This window comes from Poromitra crassiceps (genome assembly GCF_964638095.1).
Source record: "Poromitra crassiceps genome assembly, chromosome: 6".
NCBI lineage: Eukaryota > Metazoa > Chordata > Actinopteri > Beryciformes > Melamphaidae > Poromitra > Poromitra crassiceps.
In genome coordinates, this window is record NC_139627.1 from 55221414 (window position 1) to 55246004 (window position 24591).

The 24591-nt window shown below is 44.4% G+C and overlaps 1 protein-coding gene across 1 annotated transcript in view; it reads right to left on the bottom strand.

Annotated features, from left to right (window-relative positions):
- Positions 1-7258: 7258 nt before the first annotated feature.
- The window catches only part of tbc1d8 (TBC1 domain family member 8), a 96368-nt gene continuing 79035 nt past the window's right edge, over positions 7259-24591 (bottom strand). Inside the window, exons 16-21 of the mRNA XM_083638952.1 lie at positions 23486-23667; positions 22638-22705; positions 16701-16766; positions 16445-16531; positions 11359-11483; positions 7259-8047 (exon numbers count right to left, since the gene is read on the bottom strand). Coding sequence (XP_083495078.1) covers positions 7619-8047; positions 11359-11483; positions 16445-16531; positions 16701-16766; positions 22638-22705; positions 23486-23667 — 957 coding nt within the window. The 3' untranslated portion in view covers positions 7259-7618. The remainder of the gene's footprint in view (positions 8048-11358; positions 11484-16444; positions 16532-16700; positions 16767-22637; positions 22706-23485; positions 23668-24591) is intronic.

The following is a 24591-nucleotide window of genomic DNA, read 5'->3' on the forward strand; positions in this document are numbered from 1 at the left end:
CTGCCCGGGTCCCACACCCCCGGCTGAGACCCCCCTCCAGAACCCCGCGCACCAGGCGGACCCGGTGCATGGCGCGACGCAGTAAACAAACTCATGTTTCCCTCGTCACCAGTCATGCTGGACATCAGTACAAGTGTGAGATCCCTCTCATTCCCGCAAATATGTAACGTAGCCTACGTAAATACAGTGTTGTGTAGTGGAAGCGATCATCTTGCTCTATAATGACCAGAACGGGTGTTGTTCAAACTGATTTCTTCAACATGCTGCAGCAGAAAGGGAGATAAACAGAGGACACTATTTTCGTAGAAGTAGCCTAGCCTACTTCCCCGCGCAGCATCGTGACATTGAATGAAATATAATATAATTAGGCTCGTTTGAGATGACTTCTGGCTCGCCTGGGAAGCAGGCGAGAGCAGCCAGCCAATAGAGGCAGAGAGGGGCCGGTCATGCCTTCGCCTAGCCTTTGCCATCATGGGAAAAAAAAGATTGCGAACGACACGGCTGTAGAGCAGAATGGCTCTGCTGTAAAATCCTCATAGACGTTTTTTTTTGTCAAGTTAAAACAGTCTATTACACCGGAAGCGGAAGAAGCACCCATCAGGCATCATGGCAGCTAGAAATAAGGTGGATAGCCTACTTGTTTTCTGGGTCCTGGATAAAACTGTATGATGTCCATATATATGAAGAAAACTGAATAATTTGATTATGTGCATAAGAAAATAAGATTTAAATGCTTATAATTAGTGTTGGTTGTTGTTGTGTTGATGTGGTTTTATTTTATTTCTTTTGGGAGCTGCTGTCGGCCTGATTGCTGATAACCATCACCTGTGTGTGACTGATTCAGCTTACTTCTGCCACTGAAGAAGGGCACAGGCCTGAAACATCTGTGCAGAGGCAATAAAACATTAAAAAAGTTATTGGAGTGCTGTCCTTTCTTTTATGTATTCAATACAAAAATAAATAAACCATTTGCAACCTCAAAATATCTAACTTACGTTTGACTCAGACAATTAATATTGACGTTTTTTTCTTTCTTATCCAATCCAACATATTAACAAAGTCAAACTGTGGGGTGACTGTTTCAATACAGCCAGCATATTTCCATTACAGACAGGTTCTTTAAGCAAAGCTATTCAAAAAATAATGTGAGTCTTCCTACGCCTTCAAATGTGTATGGTATCTCACTGCTGTGTTGTCTATCATAAAAAATGACAGCAGCAAGATCTGTTGTTGCATCTGTTCTCCAATGTCTTCAATGTCACTTTCCAGTCAAATGAATAGGAAGTACAAATCTGAATGCTGATTGGCCAGATTACATGTCCCTCAAGGGCCAAATAACCCCCAAACTCAAAGTGAAATATTGCTTTAGTTTTTTTGCTAAATGAATGACAGCAGAGACACTGATCAACCAACACCAAAGCCACAACAAACACAGTTAAGGGCCACGATTTTGTTTTTATTTTTTACAAACGAAAGCCATTTGGGCAAAAATCGGACGAGATTGGTAAATTGGGTCCATTGTGAGTCCCATCACGCCGAGCCTCATCTGTCCAAAACAAGGCAGCACTTTGGCTTCAGCCAATAAAAAAACGTCTCCTGGTCGCTCTTGGCAACACTGGTAAACAACATGGCGGTTGGTCAATTTCAGTAAGAAGAAGAAAGATGTGTTGGAAACCCCACCCAAGAGGCACGTAATCCTAGCCTGGTTAAAACCATCCTGATTCGTGATCTGATTTCGCTCTACGCAGAGCCATAGAGATATATGAGTTGCTGTCATCTACGCAGAGCCATAGAGATATATGAGTTGCTGTCATCTACGCAGAGCCATAGAGATATATGAGTTGCTGTCATCTATGCAGAGCCATAGAGATATATGAGTTGCTGTCATCTACGCAGAGCCATAGAGATATACGAGTTGCTGTCATCTACGCAGAGCCAGAGATATATGAGTTGCCGTCATCTACGCAGAGCCATAGAGATATATGAGTTGCTGTCATCTATGCAGAGCCATAGAGATATATGAGTTGCTGTCATCTATGCAGAGCCATAGAGATATATGAGTTGCTGTCATCTATGCAGAGCCATAGAGATATATGAGTTGCTGTCATCTATGCAGAGCCATAGAGATATATGAGTTGCTGTCATCTCCAGAAGTAAGGTACGATGAAATAATTAGAAGTAAAGCTGAGCGGATCATTAAGGACCCCTCTCATCCACTGTTCAGTGAATTTGAACTTTGACCCTCAGGGAAGCGTTACAGACTACCGATGGCAAAGAGGAACATCTATAAGAAGTCCTTTGTCCCAGAAGCTGTCATGACAATAAATAAAACTAGGTTGCGGTAGATTCTGCTTAGGGTGGTGTTTTAATTTCTTATTTTGCTGAGGTTTTTTGTACAGCAGGTCTTCTCCTGAATGTTTTTTAAATTGTTTTTGAATTGGACAGGTCGTAGACCTATGATTTGTAATTTTGACCTGCATTGGGGTGTAGCCTACTTTTGTGCATCGGTGTGGATGAATGTGTGTCGACTGTTTTGTGGATGTGTGGTTATTTGTGGATGTCTAGCCAGGTTCTTTGTCATAATTACATTGTTTCATGTGTTTCATGTGTGTTTTCATGTGTTTGTCATGTGTATTGTTGTGTTTTATCTTTTGAGACATGTCTGCGGTGGAAGCAAAGACGAATTTCCACTTGTGGACAATAAAGTTTTCGTAATCGTAATTGTAATCGTAATCGTAGGTTCTGGATGGGCTAAGTCCTCGTTCACACCATACGCGGAAGCTACGCAGCACTATGGCAGTTTCATTTCGGCGTCCCTGCAGCGATAGTTTCAGCTTCTGTTCTATTCTTCAAGCGTGCCGCGCGCTGCACCTGAGCTGCCAGGCATGAAGTCAATGCAAGTTGTGAGCGGGGGGAGAGGGCAGCGCTGAGGAAAAGACCGCTTCTGGTGTGACCGGTTTAGTGTGGCACTCAGCCAGGGACGTGCACAGATAGACACCAGGTGGTGCTCAAGCACCTGCCCAGCCTAATCCTATGCAGTTTTTGGAACACACACAATTTGTTTTTTGTGCATGATGCAGTATCTGCATACTGGGCTCCCTAAACAGTCTTGGAATGACATACATTGGGTATGACTGGAAAGCTGAGACTCTTGTGGATTCATTGAGCCCAATCGTATTCATGCGTGATTATGTTAGTCCCCATAATAGCCATTTCATTGTAGTGAGACCATTTTTCGAAACTTGATCTCCCTGTATAAATGGGTAAAAAGAAAAACGTTAGTAAATTGTGTCTTACATTTTCTGTAGTATGTGTGTGTATGTCTGTAGTATAGGTGAGATAATGACAGACTGTGAACAATGATCTGAGAACGTGCGCAGCAAGACTCAAAGCGTTAACGTTATGCAGTGCAAACACTAAAATATTGACTCAACATAATTTTGTCTTGGGGTTTGTAATAAGGTAATATATCTAGGACATTTTTCTCAGAAATGTACACACGACGACATATATATACAGGCAATGCCACAGGACGTATGCTCAAGCAAACATCCTATAGTACAGATGCAGTGAAGACGTGTCTGTTCAGATCCTATTGTACTCCACTCTATACAACGCATGCTTAATCGGTGTTTTCGATTAATTATTATTACGGTGTATTTCGTCTTTGGAAAACTGTCTCCTCCTTTTACTTTAGCAATAAGTTCATGCAAAGCTGACATCTTTATATAAATGTCATGTTTTTAACGTGTAAAGTGGAGGGGAGCACTCCTCGGGCAACACACTGTGTTCATCGGGGCTGACTGGCTCGCGGCACGCTTCAAGGCGGGCAACCAGCTCTCTGCCTCGGGGAGAAGGTTGTCCGCCCGGAGGGAGCCAACCGCCTGGTCCTCTGCTCTGGGGCAGTGGGCAATCTCTGAGGTTTACCCACGAGGACGTGGCAGTAACCCAGAACGCTGTAATTCCTCAAATGGCCACTTGAGACAGGGCTCAGAAGTCCCGTCGTTCCCGTTCACCCCCATGTTAAATGCCCCACTTTGTAACAGTGACTAAGCATCTTTACAGCCTGGTCAAAAACAGGGTTTTGGTCTATATAGCTAACTTCACCTTTTCATAACGACTGTGGAGAGGTCATCTTTTATATAACTCGCCCGGTTGGAGTAAAATAGACGATAGAAAAGGGGGTGATTGACAGGTCGCCTGTAGGTGACCGGTAGGTTTCAGATTTGTCGGGTAAAATACATTATTTAGCGGACTGCTTTGTCCCTCTGCTGCGAGGGAGTTGCCTGGGTCCAAGGCAGACACCCAGACTGTGCAAATGGCATCCCTGATTTGCTGGTTACAATGTCTACGAGGCAGGTCCCTGATTAGCACTTTGTGATTTCTGAAAACACCCGCCCTGGCCCGGAGGCCAGACGGGGAAAAAAACCCACACAGAACAAAACAAAATGTGAGTTCACATGATCGGACGGTTTAGCAGGCTAACATAATCCTCCCTTCAGAAAGAAAGTGTCAAATAAGTCCATGCATTCAAACATCTCACAGCACTGTGGAAGATATAGAACCAGCCACACGTTTCACGACAGTACAACTTTCAAATCTGTATAGGCACAACTGAAATATTTGGCGGGAAATAAAAAAGACTTTCCTCAACTTCTGCTCTCGATGTCCCAAAGATGATCTACTAAAATACTGTTCAGCTGCTTTATAGTTTAAAACAACTCAATCAATCACTTTTCCCCCCACAATTGTTTCCATTTAGTCAGAGGTTGAGTTCAACCTGATCTGTAAATACTGAAGCACTTTGACCACAGAGGTCCTTCACAAGATCCTCTGAAACAATAACTAACAACAACTTCCTATTAACTTCCCTTAAAGTCCCTGGAAACCAGATTTTTTATTTATTTATTATTTAGCATTTTGAGTTCATCACATCACAGGAGCCTATGTTAATAAGCCACCAGCCAAATTTGAACGATGATGAACGTCGCAAAGTATATAAATTTAGGTTTGACAGTCATGACAAAAGTCATGAGAATCAATTAGATTTTAGACTCTCTTTTCTCCCGCGGACTGTGTGGGCGTGTCCCGTGTGTGTGTGCGTGCAGCCAGGACTGCAGCTCCTCCGAGAGAGAGAGAGAGAGGGAGAGGGAGGGAAACGGAGAGAGAGAGGAGAGAGAGATGTGTGTGTGTTCGCTCGTTGCTCGGCGCATTTTGACAGAGAGGATTGGAAGAGAGACTGCCACTGCGATTGCACAGCGCTACTGTGTGTGTGTGTGTGTGCGTGCGCTCGTGCGTGTGTGTGTGTGTGTGCGTGTGTGTGTGTGTGTGCGTGCGCTCGTGCCTGTGACAGTGAGAGAGTGAGAGAGAGAGAGAGAGAGAGAGAGAGAGAGAGAGAGAGAGAGCAGGCACACAGAGCGGGAGGTACAGCTCTGGCGGGAGGGAGACAGACAGACATTGAGCGAGCGCTGTGATTGGCCAAATCTTATGACGTGATAAGATCATTCAGTTTAGCACCGCGCGCACCGCTCTCCTCAATGAGGAAGTGGAAATCCAGACCTTGTAGAAAAGTGGAGATTTTGGGGCTTTTTGTTGAAAGTAATGTCTCCTACTTTCTGAGGCACACAATTACTCACATAAAACCCTAAATTGAATAGTTAGAAGGTTTTTGTGGATTTTGGTTTCCAGGGACTTTAAGTGTGGTTCAACTACGGAACCCGGGAGTGGCCATTGGGAGAGAAAAAAGTGACAGTTCTTACTGTAAGGTGCACACGTTTCAATTCATTTTTGCGCACAAGATACAATTTGTTCCCTATATTTCAATAAACTGTGCAGTTTCCGGGGTGTGGGGATGCATTTTTTTATGCAACTTATAAAATGTACCTTTTAGGTTTTGCAGCTCCGGCCTGGTAAGGATTTGGTATGCCAATATCCATTGTCTGTTTACACTGAATCCCCAAATATGTCAAGATATTTAAGTCACTTAACCTTCAGGCCATGTAAACACAGTCACTTAACCTTCAGGCCATGTAAACACAATCAATCAGCCAGGACACAATCCCCAATCTGTTACTCTCTTTAGAAACGTGTGACGAGAGCATCTGTGACATATGGACATAACTTGTGCACAAGATTCACATTTCAAGGGCAAGTTTTGGCAATTTGTGCAAACGAAAAAAGAAAAGGCGAGCTGGAATTGCATATTGTGCACATGTTATAGTAAATCGTGGCCACGCCCACAACATAAAATCTTTTTTTCTCCCGATGGCCACTCCTGGGCTCCGTAGGAAACAACACTTGTGTAAAGCGAAAACCATGGGACAAAAACAGGGTTACATTTACTGTGCATTCAGAGTTGAAATATTTAAACTTTGGCGAATAATCTGCACGGTGAAACTCTGAATAATCTGCATGGTGAAACTCTGAATAATCTGCATGGTGAAACTCGAGCAAGTGACATGATTTTCGGCTTCATGAATCCAGAATCCAGATCCAGTGTCCTGTCAGCAGCGGTTTCCATGTGAAGGAGGTCGAGCCTGTTCACCTCTCACTCCTCGTCATCCTGACCTGGCAGCTGACCTCACTGCTTCTAGTTCTGACATTGGTCTGTGAGTGTGTACAGTATGTGTCTGTGTGTATGTCTGTGAGTGTGTATGCGTGTCCTTCACTGTCGAGAACCGTTCGTGCGATCGACTTCACACTTGGCGGCTGTGTTGCTAGGGACCTGAGGAAGTACAGTGTCAGATTTGGTGCGGTTTGGACATGTGAATCAACACTGATGAAACAAGTGAACAGCGCCCTCTGTCTGTTTGCTGTCAACACGTCACATCACAGGAGGACGGGACAGAAGAAGGAGCCAGGAGGACAGGAGAAGACAACACCGAGGCGGAGGCAGTGAAGTTGTTTGGACGAGCGGTTCTCGAGAAGGCTGCTGCACTAGTGAATCTGAATCCAGCAACATGACGAACACGATGGAAGAACAAACTGTTGTGTTCACAGTTACATGAATAGCAGCACAACATGAGCAGAATATATCTGCAGGCTCGCTGATTGTTTGGCTAACCCTAACCCTTTGTCAGGTACAGGCCACCGTAGCTTCAGGCCATAACTGGAGGCTGAACGTAAAAATGGCCGCCCATTCATTTGAACATAAGCTGCTCAACAGCGCATGAGGCATTCGGAAGGGCTTTTCTTACTGGTTGTAATTCCGTCATGTGACGTGCCTGCTTGTCAGGCCCAGAGTTCATGTGGACAGAGCCATAGAGAGAAAAGGGAGCTCTTGTTGCCTTCTGAAGAAAAATGGGCTCATAAAGTAAAACTTGAAAAATCAAAGAGTCATTTTTGACTTTGACCGGAGTTTTACAGCTGCAGAAATGTTGCCGGAGTTTTCTAGTTGCAGCATGCTCCATGGGCTGCAGGGCGTCATGTGACTTGCAATAGCGAGGTTTGGCCACCATGTTCAATTTGCTCCACAGCCCAGAACTGCTCCTGGGGGCTTTGAGCTGGAGCAGATCAGATGGTCCTTGTTGTCCAGATAGGCTGATCCAGAGGACTCGACGCCTCTTCAGGCTCCTCCAGAGCGGACGCGAGTCTCTGTGCTCCTCCTACAGCCTCTATGTCAGCTGTTGCTGTGCTGCAGCCCCAGGAGCCCGGCTCTCTGCTGGTACTGCCTCTCCTTGGCCTGGGCCATCTTGGCCGTCAGATCCAGTGGCTTCTCCAGGAAGTTGACCAGCGCCTGCTCCGTCAGCAGCGACGCTACGATCTGAGCCAAGCTGACCGTCCACTCGCTCTCTGCGTCCTCGCCATCACCGCCGAACACCGACCCGGGGCTGTCGTCGTCTCCCCGCGCTGACTCCGCCTCCTCTTGGCCTGGCCCTTCCCCCTCTCGGGCGCTGACCTCTGACCCCGAGCTGCGGCTGCGGTGGCCGACCTCTCCGATCTGCAGCACCAGGCTGGTGACGGTGGCGATGGCCTGGAACAGCTCGTTCTCCCGGGGGTCTCCGTGGAACATGCTGTACAGCGTCTTACAGAACTGGATGAACTCCCGCTGCAAGGAGACACAGCAACACTGATCACACACACAGCTACTGAGAATGTCTTTTATTTAGAATAATACCGGTAATAGTCATTAATATGAACTATACCGGTTAGGGGTGCACTGATCGATCGGCAAGCAATCTGTATCGGCCGATTTTGAATTCAAATATGCGATCGGCTGATTGCCGATATTTCGGCTGATTGCCGATATCTTTTTATATATATAAAAAAAGAATAATAATAATAATAAAAAAAAGCCCTATCACTAATCAGGCTTTCCAACGATATAAAATACAATGCCAATAGAGAGCCGCAGGGATGACGTATTTTTGTAGGCAGAATGCGGAAGTCCCGAACTTCCTGGTTCTTCACTGTTTCTGTCTATGGGATTTTTTAATGGGTTTTTCCCGCGATGCTTCAAATACGGTCTCTGGGCAACGCAAGATTAATCAAACGCGAACCAGAGTTCCGTCGGATAATCTTCACACATGAGGACCACTTTCATGAGTTTTGAAGCGTAAATGCGAGCCCTAGAAGTAAAATGCTCGAGCTAAGCTAATCCAGAACTACACACTGTCGCATAGGCTTCCACGTCACGTCAGCACTCAACCTGGACTGTTGTTGATGTGTGCACTGATTACCCCGGGATGAACGGGCTGAACCAGGTGAGGGAAAGATAATTTCCGTGTTCGCCCTTTGAAGTGGTGACGTTATTGACGTATATATCCCCATCGACTCAAAAGTGTAGTCTCATTTAGCCGTTTGCTAGCTAGCCGTCCTTTTAACGGCACGTAAAAGCTTCAAAACTCGTAAAAGTGGTCCTCGTGTGTGAAGATGATATTACTAAACACTGGTTCGCGTTTGATTAAGCCAGCGTTGCTCAGAGAGATTATTAGAAGCATTGCGCCAAAAACCCATTCAAAACTCCCATAGGCGAAAACTGTGAAGAACCAGGGCTGTTAGCATCGATGATTTCCGGACTCGTTACTGCGGCTCTCTATTGGTATTATTAAAGGGGAGAAATAATCGACCGAAATAACGTTTCCAAACTTTTTTTTTAGGAGTTTATATATCGGTGATCGGTGATCGGTAATCGGTGTTCGGTCGATGATCGGTTGGCCAGATATTTCCCATAGGCAATCGGTGATCGGTGGCAAAAAATGTGATCGGTGCACCCTTAATACTGGTTGTTCGCCCCAATATTTGATATTAATGAAATGAAAAAAGTAACTCCTTGTGTGCGCTGGATTACTTGTTCCTGCTCTAGCTGCACTCTGGATTCGTAGTACAGCTGTGCACAGGGCACCCAAAAGTTACGCCAAATAAAGTGAATAAGAATAGGATAAAACTGTCCTTTAACAGCTGTAAGAAGTCACCACTTCGTGCCATTTATGATAAACAAATACCGTAAAACGAGCCGAGTCCCCAATTGCCGCCGAATCTCCAATAACCGCAGGGGGTCCGAATCAATTTAGCATAATAAGCCCCCCTTAACCACCAGGGCGGTTATTAGAATAAATAAGATTTCCCCCCCATTAGGCCCTACGGTATGTTTTTGTGTTGACTGAATTCAGCCACTTACAGTAATGACGTGTGTTTTAGAGGAAGTCAGGCGGAAGTCTGTCATTTTCAAAGATGGTACTTTCTCCCCCTGTCAGACAGTTTTATATTTTATTTATACATACGGTAACCCACATGTTTCAAGTATGCATACTGCATTGTTTAATGCTACGGATTGTAGCATTGGAGTACGGACGTGTAGGCAAAGTGCTGGAGACGCTGTCTAACCGGGAGCGGGGGGCAACCTATGCTAACGTAATGTTGTGCCTTGTAAAAGTGCATTTCTCTCAGAGGAACAGCGATCGTAAATGCAGTATGGATTAGACCATTATACCGGACATGTATTGGAAACTTGGCGTCTATGTATTCGGTAAGTCTGCTTGTTTGTCTAGTTTGTCTAGCTGTTTGGTTAGCGCAGAGCCGTATAATAGAAGAGTTCTGACATCTCCATTCACTCCAATGGACCAGTTTTTTTCCAGGAAGTAGAAAGTGGAACTCTTCAGTAAAAAAAGCAGCACTGTCGAGTTGCATCAAAATAGACAGTGTTGTACTTTGAAAGGGTTTTTCATCCCTTGAAATGAATCAAATTGTACATTATCGGCTTTATTTTAGCATGCAAAAGTAGCGCGAGACCCATTCCTGGCTGTTCATTGGCTAATGAGTCTTGCATTTTGGTCCTCCGCTGACGCCACTCTCTTACTAGAGGACACTAGGTTAGCGTAGGTAACGTTAGCGTGCGTTATACAATAAGTTGCTATGACTTCTTTCCAATGAAACACAAACAGCTGAATGTGTGAGTTACTCGGCTGTTACTTGTTTAAAATATTGTATGGCTGTTTGGCAGAGGGAGAAGAGGAGAGCAATGAACTGATATCAATAGTCCAGCTGGTCACGAGCAACTCCATTTTTGTATTCTCACAAATGTATGTACAATGTAACTTGTAACTTGTGACCCAAAATGCAAATGTGTTATATTACACATATCAATCTGATATATATTATGTATTCTGATAACTTGTAAACATCACACAAATGTGATGATATACATGTATATAAGACTTGTATTGTATTGCATTATTGTGTTGTATTTGGAGTCCGCTCCTCGGGAAGCCCTTTCTAGTTGTGTGCTACGTCGGCTCCGCTAGGCCGGAGGCGGGGGTTTAGCGAAGCCGCGGTCTTGCCTGGTGAGTTGCTGCCGGGGTAGTACTAGTGGCTTCCCTTCTCCCCGTAGCATAACCCCCGTCCCCCGCGCAGCGCATGCATGTGAGTTTGAGTAACAACAAAGTGATATCCATTCTCCTGGCCCGATTGTCACATTTGCCCATGTACACTGTAGGTCATTTAGAGGCACCAGTATTTCATAACCAGTTTAAAAGTTCCGTGTATGGATTGAATTCTAACGTTATACGTTATATAGCCTACTTCGACTATGGGCGGAGGGCAGATATGCGGTCGCTATGACGACCAGGTGTGGGCGGAGGCGAGTAAACTTGCTATGGAAACAGAGTCTATTATCAAGTAGAGATGAGTAAGACCACATAGAGTAGAGCTGCGCCGTGGGATTTCTTTTTAAACCAACCATTTGTCAAAACAAGCTATTGGTGAAAACACTGTAGCAGAAACCGGATACAAATGACTGTATACGGCCGGGCTCTCAGACTTTACAGTGATAGAAACCAGGCGATGTCAGGTTACTGATATGAGCCTACAGTACATCAGTGCATGGAGGTAGTGCAGCGTAGTGCCAGCAGGGGGCAGCACCTGGTTCATGAGCGGTAGAGGCTTCTCCACATCTTTCTCCTTCTCCTTCTCCAGGTCCTTCAGCATCTGCTTCAGCTGCTCCTGGTAGTCCTTCACCTCCTTCTCCTCCACTGTGCCAGACACACCTGGAGACAGTGTTCATATGCATATGTGTGAATAGTCTTGCCTGGTATATCCTCTCTATCTCTCTGTCCTTCTCTCTCTCTACACACACACACACACACACACACACACACACACACACACACACACACACACAGTAATACATCACACATATATATATATATATATATATATACATATATATATATATATATATATATATATATATATATATATATATATATATACACACCAGTATATATATGATGTATTAATGTATGGATTCTACATCATAAGCAAATGAAGATCTAATGAAAAAGTATGCTCTCTGTCTGTACTGACTGTCCTTCCTTACCTGGACGATACATCAGTGCAGAGTCTGTTTCTGTGTTTTCAACTAGTTTCTCCTTCATCTCCAGAAACGTTCTCACTTTTCAAAAGTACTGTATGGTCGTTCCTTTTTTCTAATACAATTACTTGTAGAAGCAGTATTTTCCCTAACTTATATATTTAAGCCATAGATCATGACAGGCCGTGATATATGCTTATTATACAACACCCAAGGGTGGAATAATAAGCATATATCATGGTCTGAAGTGATCTATTGCTTTTATAAAACGGTTACAAAGTATGGCAATATGAAAGCATATTTATATATACAATATATATAAACAACTCTGATTTAAATGTCTTAAATCAGTGTTTGGACCTGAGCCCCTCTGGTTCTAATGGGTGAACTGTGGTATATTTAGTGTGGTATATGCTAAATATACCACAGCTGTGGGCCAATAAGATTGCTTGATTTGAGAGAGCCGTTTTATAATACTCATTATAAAAATGTCTCTCTCAAATCAAACTACCACAGCTAGAGCCGCATCCCCGAAACACTCCGCCTCTGAGACATGGATGTATTAAAAAATAAAAAAGCTCTGAGAAAACAAATGGTAGCTAGCTAGCCTGCTATCCTCGCAAACAGAGTGACTCTAGTAGCAAGCGTTTACTGTCGTCTCCTGCTAGTGACATCATCAGTACATATATGACAGCTAGCTAACCGCTAGCTAGTTAAGGGCGATAACAACGTTCGCTAGCTACCGAAATGGAAACATTAAAGGTTAACTTCGACCTCCGGGGTGGCTTAACCAGGGTTTTTAAATTAGGCGCGGGATTGCGGGAATCCCGCACATTTGACTGAATTCCCACATATTTTCAATTTATAAAGGGGGAGTAATCCCGCAATGGTTTGTGCAGGACGATCTATGCAAGCGAAACGTCTGTCTGACCCACTGAGCACAGACTGTAGAAAGAGATGCAGGATAGCCAAGCGAATGTCAATCCTCTCTTGACATCAACGCACCTCTGCTGATTTCTCCGTGCTGCTTGCAAACATGATAGATCGCTGGCTTAAAAGGAAAACTAGTCCTCAGAAGGGGGACCCGCTCAGAAAAAACAAACAGGACAAGTCCAACAACAAGGCACTTCTAGCTGAAACGTCAACACCGAGTAACGTCAGTGTCAGTGATGTTTAGCGTTACGTTATTGACGATGAAGCATCTGATATCGATAATGACGTTAATTATTAACGTTAATCCTCCTTAGGCCGAGTGCCAGTGATGTCAACGATGTTGTCGTCACTCATTAATCATTAAGCAGCCGTGAAAATCTGGTGGAAGCATTTTCAATAAAAAGTGAAACGACACACAGATGGTTTATAGAACTCTCCCCAATGCAAAATTCAAACAGGTTTAGTTGCCAGTAATGACAGTAAGAAAGGCAGATGTAGTGAGCAAAGGTGGATGATTTAATATTCCATAGCTCTGACCTAACCAGTAGGATTTAGAAGTTTTAGTAGAATGTATCACTCAGTACAAAAAAATAAAGGCTTTCATAGAACCAAAAGCCTATGGCTTAGTCTGCAGACAAAACACGGCAAAATCCATAGTAATTTAGACTCAGGTGTGCATAAACTACTTCCTTTTTTAAATACAAAAATGTGAAATTACAGTATTATCGCTTATTGGACAAGAGAAGCAGGTATTTGTCGTTATAGTATCGCCTGAAAAAATCCCCTCCAAAGTCTATAAATCCCCCTTTATTATTATTATTATTATTTTTTTTTCTATTTTCCCCCCAATTGTACTTGGCCAATTTCCCTCCCTGCTGCCCCGGTCGCTGCTCCACCCTCTGCCGATCTGGGGAGAGCAGAGACTAGCACCATGCTTCCTCCGATACATCTGAAGAACATAAGGAGGGAATTCCCCCCTAGTTTGCAAAGTGAATTTTAAGCCCTGGCCCTATGGATGAGTGGACTGAGCAGTGCCTACCGGACACGTTATCTCCAGAAAAAAGCCACCTAGCCTTGGACCACCTAACATTAACCTAACGTTAGCACAAGCATTAGCCAAAGTTAGCTAGCAAATGTTAGCTGTTTGTCACCAAGCCTGTCGAGCTGACAGGTATTTTATTACACGGAAGAGTATGATTTATGAATAACAGCCATTTAAATTGGAGTTGTTTATTCCTTTCATATTGCCATTTTATAAAAGCAATATATCACTTCAGGCCATGATATATGCTCATTATACCACACCTAAGGGTGTTGTATATGTTTTTATATGTGTATATATGTTGTATATGTGTATATATGTTTTATATGTGGTATAATGACCATTATAAAACGGCTCTCTCAAATCAAGCAATCTGATTGGTTCACAGCCATTGTATAAATCCAATAACCCACTCCAATAACCCATGCCATGGGTTATTGGTTGCCATGGCAACTCTCTTACTAAAAGCCTTTGGTTACCTAAAAAAAAACTAATGGCGGAGACAGCTGTCAGATCCTTGTGAATCGATCTTCGCTTATAACTTTACTAATACTTCGCAGAAAATTATGTTTTGTACAAGAATAGATGCGGGCTAATGTCTTCTTTGCAAAAAAAAGGCTGTTAACCCCGCATTTAACCCTGTAACGTTAGTTGGTGTCGGGCTTTGCAGAAAGCACTCAGCTTCTCAGCAAGCGCTGAGAATGCAGCGCTGCGCTCGAGCTGCCTGTCGGGGTTTCCAGAAAGCTCTCAGCTTCTCAGCAAGCGCCAGGATTGGCCAATGTCAACTTCAGTCTCCAGAACGATCCAATCAAATCACCCGCACGTCTATCTTCTTGCTAGAGGTCCCGCCTTACAGTAGTGTTTCAACTGACTCTATCAGAATACCATGCCAGTCGGACTTATAGTATTATTATATTTATATTATCATACTTGGAAACCGTTTTATAAAAGCAATATAGCACTCGAGCAGCGTGTGTTGTGGCATATATCCCGCTGATCAGTTGTTATCCCACGAGGCCGCAGGCCGAGTGGGATAACAACTGATCAGCGGGATATATTTGCCACAACACACTAGCTCTCATGCTATATTGCTTAATTATACCACAGCCTGTCGTGAACTATTGCTTAAATAATTATGTGCCATTCTAATGCTGTAACCACTGTAGTTATTCCATCAATTTGATTAGGATATTACTTAGTGATTTCCAGTCATTCTGGTGTAATTAATAGCCTGTAATTTAAAGTTACCCACTTGGAAACATCCACAAAGATCTGCATTCTTGCTTTAGATATTTTTTTGCTCTGATAAACAACATTCTGTGTGTTTTTTCTTTGTTAGCTGTGTTTATGCAGTTTGAATGGGAATAAACTGAACTTGACTGAGTTGATTTCATTTTGAAAGAAAAAAAGATATTGGGGAGTTTAAGGCAAAAACAATTCAGTGAATAGATTCTTTAATAATTAATAATAATAATAAGTTTAATCATTAAAGTGGATTAATTTGCGCTGTGCTGCACTAGAGATGGAGCATCTAGTGAGGCAATGGCGGTGGACGGCAACGCGATGAACAATCTCAAAAGCTCTGAAGCGTACCAATATCTCCACAGCAACAAAGTGTGCTCATCTACAAACAGACATCCCTTGCTAGGCCAGTCCTTTTTTTAATCAAGTTCATGCAACAAGTAGCCTACTTCAGCCGAGGCCAGCAAGACGGCAGGAAAGAAACAGAAGCGTGCCTGCCGCCGTCAAAAGCGAAAGATACCCGACGAATCAATCAATCAATCAATGGCTTGTTGCCCGACGCTCGTATGATGAGGAGATGAATCAAAATGCTTACCACAAATAAAGCCACATGGTAGCCGAGAACCAGTGCAGGTGCCAGGTGTGGAGTGGGAGAGATTAAGGTGCGTAGCCTATTGCTGGAGATTCAAGTTGTGCGCTGTCTGCACTCTGCACTGACACTGTTGCACTTATTACTTTTAGCTAATGCTACGTTGTTTTTTCATCAAGGCAATGTCCAGAAGATATGGGTTCATGAGTGTCTGCAAATGCAGATAGATAGGCTATAGGAGCATGCATGTTGTCTGTTTCAATAACCAAAGCGTCCTTACCAAGAACGACGTGCCGACCAATTAAATATTCTTGCTGCAAAATCGGCCTCTTAATGACAACACTGGAATAAATATGATCGACTATAGAGGCTATAAAGAATAGACTATAGAGAAATAAATTGATTGGGTAGAAGGAATACAGTCGAGTGCAGGGACAAAGCCGTTTGGTAGCGGGCTGATGCTCAAAACACTGTCGATCCAACGTCGTTCAAGTCGTTCAATACCACTCCTTCAGGCGTTTCTGTGTATTGTGACAGCCACGCACTGCACAATGTGTTCCAGAATAACCCATTGTTAATAACGTCTGCTAACGTTAGTGTAGCTGATGTTAGCGATCGTTGTAAAAAGTTTGGATATTTCGGCTGCTGCCTTCTGATGTGCTTGCTGCAATGTGGACGCAATGTGGACTTAACCGGAAGCCGGGGACATATAAGGCTGCTATGGCGCTGCCCTAGGCCAGCGCGGGGAAACTTGTCTATAAGAGAGAGAGAGAGAGAGTGTGAGTGTGAGTGTGTGTGTGTGTGTGTGTGGAAGGGGGGGGGGGTGTACCTGGTGGCAGGTGGACGTACAGCGGCCTGGTGCTGGACAGCAGGGGGCTCTTCAGCAGAGAGGGGTCATCCTCACTCTCTGTCAGAGCTGCAGACAGACACACACACACACACACACACACACACACACACACACACACACACACACACACACACACCAATCAATTATAGCCTTTAGTGCTAATGTGCTTCACCATGTTGAAAGACAGTGAAATCACAAGACAGTAAAAATCACTGTGTGTGTGTGTGTGTGTTACCTGGTGGAATGTGCAGACGATACAGCAGCCTGATTTTCTCATTCAGCTCCTCACAGTATAAAGTATCTGAGAGAGAAGACAGGACATTCAGCTCCTCACAGTATAAAGTATCAGAGAGAAGACAGGACATTCAGCTCCTCACAGTATAAAGTATCAGAGAGAAGACAGGACATTCAGCTCCTCACAGTATAAAGTGTCCGACAGAGAAGACAGGACATTCAGCTCCTCACAGTATAAAGTATCTGAGAGAGAAGACAGGACATTCAGCGCCTCACAGTATAAAGTATCTGAGAGAGAAGACAGGACATTCAGCGCCTCACAGTATAAAGTATCTGAGAGAGAAGACAGGACATTCAGCGCCTCACAGTATAAAGTATCTGAGAGAGAAGACAGGACATTCAGCTCCTCACAGTATAAAGTATCCGACAGGGAAGACAGGACATTCAGCTCCTCACAGTATAAAGTATCTGAGAGAGAAGACAGGACATTCAGTTCCTCACAGTATAAAGTATCCGACAGAGAAGACAGGACATTCAGTTCCTCACAGTGTAAAGTATCTGAGAGAGAAGACAGGACATTCAGCTCCTCACAGTATAAAGTATCCGACAGAGAAGACAGGACATTCAGTTCCTCACAGTGTAAAGTATCTGAGAGAGAAGACAGGACATTCAGTTCCTCACAGTATAAAGTATCTGACAGAGAAGACAGGACATTCAGCTCCTCACAGTATAAAGTATCTGACAGAGAAGACAGGACATTCAGTTCCTCACAGTATAAAGTATCTGACAGAGAAGACAGGACATTCAGCTCCTCACAGTATAAAGTATCTGACAGAGAAGACAGGACATTCAGCTCCTCACAGTATAAAGTATCCGACAGAGAAGACAGGACATTCAGCTCCTCACAGTATAAAGTATCTGAGAGAGAAGACAGGACATTCAGCTCCTCACAGTATAAAGTATCCGACAGAGAAGACAGGACATTCAGCTCCTCACTAGGGCTGTTGAAACGAATTTTGATATTCGAATATTATTCGAATTTAATAATTATGAACGAAATTCGATTATTATTATTTTTTAACACATTGAGTGCCAGCCATTTTTTCAATCCTGTAGGTAAGTTGTGCCAGGTTTTTTTTTGAGGATTCTGGCTCATTTTACAACAGCCGAGGATCTGTTTTCTGTTAAGACTTCGTGAACACCAATCATCTAAAAATAACTAATAGAATGTGTGCTTTCTCTGTCTAAAAGAGTTAGTTTGCAGAGTTAGTAGTTATGTAGATATTAGCCGTTGAGTACAGCATGGTTTTAGCGTATGAGACAGCAAGCTGAGATAATCGCAGTTTTGTGAAATTCAGCAGAACAGTCACCTGCCTGTGATTGTGGGTGCCTTTGGGCGAGTCTGTATACTGTATTGTGTGTGTGTGTGTGTGTGTGTGTGTGTGTGTGTGTGTGTGTTCGCGCGTTGCTCCGCGGCTCTGGGGGGAGGGGATCTCTGTCCGTTCTGTGTGTGTGTCTCCGGGCTCCTCCCTCCGTCTGTGCTGCTGGGAGTTTCCAGCGAGTTGAGCAGCCTCTCCCTGGCAGCGAGTGTGGATAGGTCTCACTGTCTCTTGGGTTTGAGAGCCCCGATTAAGCCCCGTGCGACTCTAGGCTTTATGCTGCTCACCCAGTCCATTTCTGGAACCCCCCACCGCAGCAGCGCGAAGCGTCCCCGCCTACAGTATGAGAATGAGGCTCCTTCGTTTCTGACTGTAAAATCGCCAAGCCATTTCCGCGGGAGGCGGCTGCTTTTGGTCCACGGGTCCCGTGGCTGTGGCTTTCTCTCTGTCTCTGTCGCCACTTAGTGGTCGGTAAAATAGATTATACACATTCTCTTGCTCCAATAGTTATCTCGAAGATGTAAAAGGGGTTGATTGATGTCCCACCGTCAAAAAAAAAAAATGTTTATGTAAGACGAGTTAGCTCGTCCTTGGCACTCAAGCGCTGGATTATGTAAGACGAGTTAGGTCGTCTATGGCACTTAATGTGTTAAAAACGTTTTTTTTTTTTTTTTTTTTTTGAACACTAGAACAGTGACAAGTTCTGACAACATACTTGAAGAAAAGAGTGTTAACTGAAGTTGACTGTTAAAGCTGCTATACTGATGTAAACCTACCTGTAGCTCTTAAAATGTATGTTCATTCATTGTTAACTGAAGTTGACTGTTGAAGCTGCTATACTGAATGTAAACCTGTAGCTCTTAAGTGCAATACGTGACTGATTTTTTTTTGTTCATGGCTCATTGTTGTTTTGGCAAAGTTTACTTATTTGTTTATTGATAAGGAGCTCAAACAAAGGCTGTGTCTTTTTTTATTATCAATTATTTTATTTTAGCATTTCAGACAGCACCAATACATCACTGATGAATATTAACTAAGCTCTGGTTATCTGACCTATTTTCTAATGCAATGAATGTATGTACATTGTACAAGGAACATGTTTTCTTAAATAAACATCATTGCTGGACTATTTGTGATAAGCCTAATATTATTTTGAATATTCATCCACCATTCACTTTTCCATCTACATTTGGTAAAATGCTTAGAAAAAGTTTTACTTGGTCAAACCCAAAGATTCAGCTATATTTAGAATCAGAACATAACATAAGAGAAGACAACAATTCACTCAGACCAATTTTTTTTTTTTTTTTTTTTTTTTTTTCAATTAAAAATTAATTAAAATATTCGAATATAATTTGAATATTAAAATGTATAAAGCACTGAAATTCGAATTTGATTATAGAGGGAGATTGACAGCCCTACTCCTCACAGTATAAAGTATCTGAGAGAGAAGACAGGACATTCAGCGCCTCACAGTATAAAGTATCTGAGAGAGAAGACAGGACATTCAGCGCCTCACAGTATAAAGTATCCGACAGAGAAGACAGGACATTCAGTTCCTCACAGTATAAAGTATCCGACAGAGAAGACAGGACATTCAGCTCCTCACAGTATAAAGTATCTGTCTCACTTTGATGACATCACCACCCGTCTCCAAACATCCTGATCTGCCGACAGTCTCACACACTCCACCACCGTTTTCCCCGTCCACCTCTTTATGTCCACCTCAGCCATTCTCCGCTCGGCCTTCCTGCACCTCTTCTTCCATCAGCTGCACCGTGCGTGCTGTTTGCACCATGCTGTTTGCACCGTGCATGATGTTTGCACCGTGCATGATGTTTGCATCGTACTATTTGCACCGTGCATGTTTGCACCGTGCATGTTTGCACCGTGCATGTTTGCACCGTGCTGTTTGCACCGTGCATGTTTGCACCGTGCATGATGTTTGCATCGTACTATTTGCATCGTGCTATTTGCACCGTGCTATTTGCATCGTGCTATTTGCACCGTGCTATTTGCACCGTGCATGTTTGCACCGTGCATGTTTGCACCGTGCATGGTTGCACCGTGCATGATGGTTGCACCGTGCTATTTGCACCGTGCTGTTTGCACCGTGCATGATGTTTGCATCGTGCTATTTGCACCATGCATGATGTTTGCATCGTGCTATTTGCACCATGCATGATGTTTGCATCGTGCTATTTACACCGTGCATGATGTTTGCATCATGCTATTTGCACCATGCATGATGTTTGCATCGTGCTATTTGCACCGTGCATGATGTTTGCATCATGCTATTTGCACCATGCATGATGTTTGCATCGTGCTATTTGCACCATGCATGATGTTTGCATCATGCTATTTGCACCGTGCATGATGGTTGCATCATGCTATTTGCACCGTGCATGATGGTTGCATCGTGCTATTTGCACCATGCATGATGTTTGCATCATGCTATTTGCACCATGCATGATGTTTGCATCATGCTATTTGCACCGTGCATGATGGTTGCATCGTGCTATTTGCACCGTGCATGATGTTTGCATCGTGCTGTTTGCACCATGCATGATGTTTGCATCGTGCTGTTTGCATCGTGCATGATGGTTGCATCGTGCTATTTGCACCGTGCATGATGTTTGCATCGTGCTATTTGCACCGTGCATGATGTTTGCATCGTGCTGTTTGCACCGTGCATGATGTTTGCATCGTGCTATTTGCACCGTGCATGATGTTTGCACCGTGCTATTTGCACCGTGCATGATGTTTGCATCGTGCTATTTGCACCGTGCATGATGTTTGCACCGTGCTATTTGCACCGTGCATGATGTTTGCATCGTGCTGTTTGCACCGTGCATGATGTTTGCACCGTACTATTTGCACCGTGCATGATGTTTGCATCGTGCTATTTGCACCGTGCATGATGTTTGCATCGTGCTATTTGCACCGTGCATGATGTTTGCATCGTGCTATTTGCACCGTGCATGATGTTTGCATCGTGCTATTTGCACCGTGCATGATGTTTGCATCGTGCTGTTTGCACCGTGCATGATGTTTGCATCGTGCTGTTTGCACCGTGCATGATGTTTGCATCGTGCTATTTGCACCGTGCATGATGTTTGCATCGTGCTATTTGCACCATGCATGATGTTTGCATCGTGCTATTTGCACCATGCATGATGTTTGCATCGTGCTATTTGCACCATGCATGATGTTTGCATCGTGCTATTTGCACCATGCATGATGTTTGCATCGTGCTATTTGCACCATGCATGATGTTTGCATCGTGCTATTTGCACCATGCATGATGTTTGCATCGTGCTATTTGCACCATGCATGATGTTTGCATCGTGCTATTTGCACCATGCATGATGTTTGCATCGTGCTATTTGCACCATGCATGATGTTTGCATCGTGCTATTTGCACCATGCATGATGTTTGCATCGTGCTATTTGCACCATGCATGATGTTTGCATCGTGCTATTTGCACCGTGCATGATGTTTGCATCGTGCTATTTGCACCATGCATGATGTTTGCATCGTGCATGTTGTTTGCACCGTGCTATTTGCTAGGGAGCCTTTTTTTCTTGTTGTGTCCGAACCACTATAACTTTCCTCGTCTTGCAGCTTCCATCAACGGCTCAAGAGCCCCTGCCAGTTTTTGTATCTCCTGTTTCACAGTTTCATTTGTGCTGTGCATTGTCCATGTCACTCGTAGGATCCTCCTGTAGCAACGCATTTCCAAAGCTTTCATTCTCTTTTGGTAAATGGTAAATGGCCTGCACTCATATAGCGCTTTTATCCAAAGCGCTTTACAATCAGTAGGTACATTCACCCATTCATACATGCAGGGTTCTGGCACACCATCAGGGGCAATTTGGGGTTCAGTATCTTCCCCAAGGACATTTTGACATGCAGACTGGAAGTGAAAGTGAAACGTTTTTGCTACTCCATAACTTATTTAGCTTCGCAAGCTGACTGGTAGCAATGGCCAGTCTTCTCCTCACTTCTGAGTCCAAGGTGCACTGCTGGTTCAACATAGACCCGAGGTTATACAACATTGTCTACCGATTCCAGCACTTTGTCATCAGCTTTCACTTCCTGCTGTCTTCATGCTGTTCCTCATAAGTCATCTGAGATGTTACCATCACTTTGCTTTTCTCCCTGCTTATCTCCATCCCATATCTCCGTGCTGTTGTGTCCAGACGTTTGGTAACGTCTGCTAGTATCCTCTTTGCATCCGGCTACTAGGTCTGTGTCATCTGCAAACCTGAGATTTGTTCTGCTTATTCCAGCAATTTTGAGGGTGCAAGCTTAAATTCATCATAATCTGCTCCAGAATGCATCCTCCTCCCACTGACGTTTAAACCACTCCAGTGCGTCACTGCCTGTGAACGTCACGTTTGTTTTCGTTTAGCTTCCGCTCGTTTTGGGGATTATATGTTGTAGGGAGACTGTTTAATAACGCCACACACACACGCACACACACACACACACACACACACACACACACACACACACACACAGACACACACACACACACACACACACACACACCTACCCAGCCAGCAGGCGACGTCCCTGAAGCAGAGCAGGTTGTCTTGGTCCTGGTCCAGTAGGATGAAGGTCCTGTGGGTAGGGTTGTCAAAAGTATCAGTAGTAACAATTTTAAACGGATACAATAGTCATTTGCAACAGTATCGAAACCAGCAGCGCTTTCTCTGAAAAATCAAACATGCTACTGATTTTTACCTCCCAATAATTGCTTCAACAAGCTCAAATTGTTCTGATAGGCTGATGACTAGAGCCGGGGTAATCTGTGTTGTGATAGGCTGATGACTAGAGCAGGGGTAATCTCCTGTGTTGTGATAGGCTGATGACTAGAGCAGGGGTAATCTGCTGTGTTCAGTGCAGATATGTGTATAGTGGTTTATACCTCTTGATATCTTGTCCGTGGTATTGAAAATGGTATCAAGTATCGATATTTTCCTGTGTATCGTAATCAAATTTAGAAATTGCAGTATTGTGACATCCCTACCTGTGGGCCAGGGTGTCAGTGTGCTGGGGGGAGCCCCCGGGCCAGGGGGCCAGCATCCCTACCTGTGGGCCAGGGTGTCAGTGTGCTGGGGGGAGCCCCCGGGCAGTATTGTGACATCCCTACCTGTGGGCCAGGGTGTCAGTGTGTTGGGGGGAGCCCCCGGGCAGTATTGTGACATCCCTACCTGTGGGCCAGGGTGTCAGTGTGTTGGGGGGAGCCCCCTGGGCCAGGGGGCCAGCATCCCTACCTGTGGGCCAGGGTGTCAGTGTGCTGGGGGGAGCCCCCGGGCCAGGGGGCCAGCATCCCTACCTGTGGGCCAGGGTGTCAGTGTGCTGGGGGGAGCCCCCGGGCCAGGGGGCCAGCATCCCTACCTGTGGGCCAGGGTGTCAGTGTGCTGGGGGGAGCCCCCGGGCCAGGGGGCCAGCAAAGCGTACAGGCTGTTAAACTGGGGCCGGTCCAGACGGTAATGCTGCCCCGAGGCCCCGCCCCCCCTCCTCGCCGCTGCCGCCACCGAGCTGCTGTCGCCCCAATACACACTGATGAAGTGCTCCGTCTGGGCGAACGAGGTAGGAGGGCGGGAGACAAAAGAGAGAGGAGAGAGGGAGGAAGCACACGATTCGTCAACTTTACATCGTTAACCAATTAATTAACCCATCGCTCTCAGTGAAAGTCCACTTCTTCTTCTACTGAGACACTAAGGGTGTTTTCCTGCGCTTTTAGTGCGGTTGAATGGAGCTGGGGGTGGTTTTCCCCCTTGGTGCGGTTCATTTGTGAACATAGTGATCACACTTGGGTGCCCCCAGACCCTTTGGAGTAGTGGTTCTCAACGCTTTCATATCACGGACCCCTGCAGTTAGACCACGGACCCCCATTTGGCTCTCTGACCCAAATCTGAGTATATTTCTTATTGCAACTAAGATATGTGTTGTAGGCAAAGATAACAAGTGAAACTATGATCATTCTTCTACCTTCTGTAATTGTGTTAACTTCTTGCAAATGAAATAATGGTTAGGTTTAACAATCCATCAGTTTGCTGGGCACCTCCTGGAACCCCCTCAAGGAGCCCTGGTGGTCCAGAACCACTGCTTTAGAGGAGGTGGTCTCAGTCTGCTCCCAAATCAACTCTAGAGCGGTTTGTTTGTGGTGGGATCATGATCTGACCTTGAACACACCCAACTACAGCAGTATATTATTACTATTATACAGTAGTATTACAACTAAAGCAGTATAGTATAATTACAATATTGCATGTCTTATAACTCAGTAGTCTATTTCCTCAAAGTGCATTGGGCATTCTGCTGGTACAGTTGAGCTGGTACAGTTATGAGTAAATGCCTACAGAGCCCCTAAAGTCCCAAAAGGTGATATTTGTCTTATTGTGTGCGCACGGATAAACCCTGCTGTTGCTCCATGTTAAATTGCATACTGTAGCTACAGGGCCTTCTTCCTGTATTGACTTTCTTGCTCCCGCCCCCTA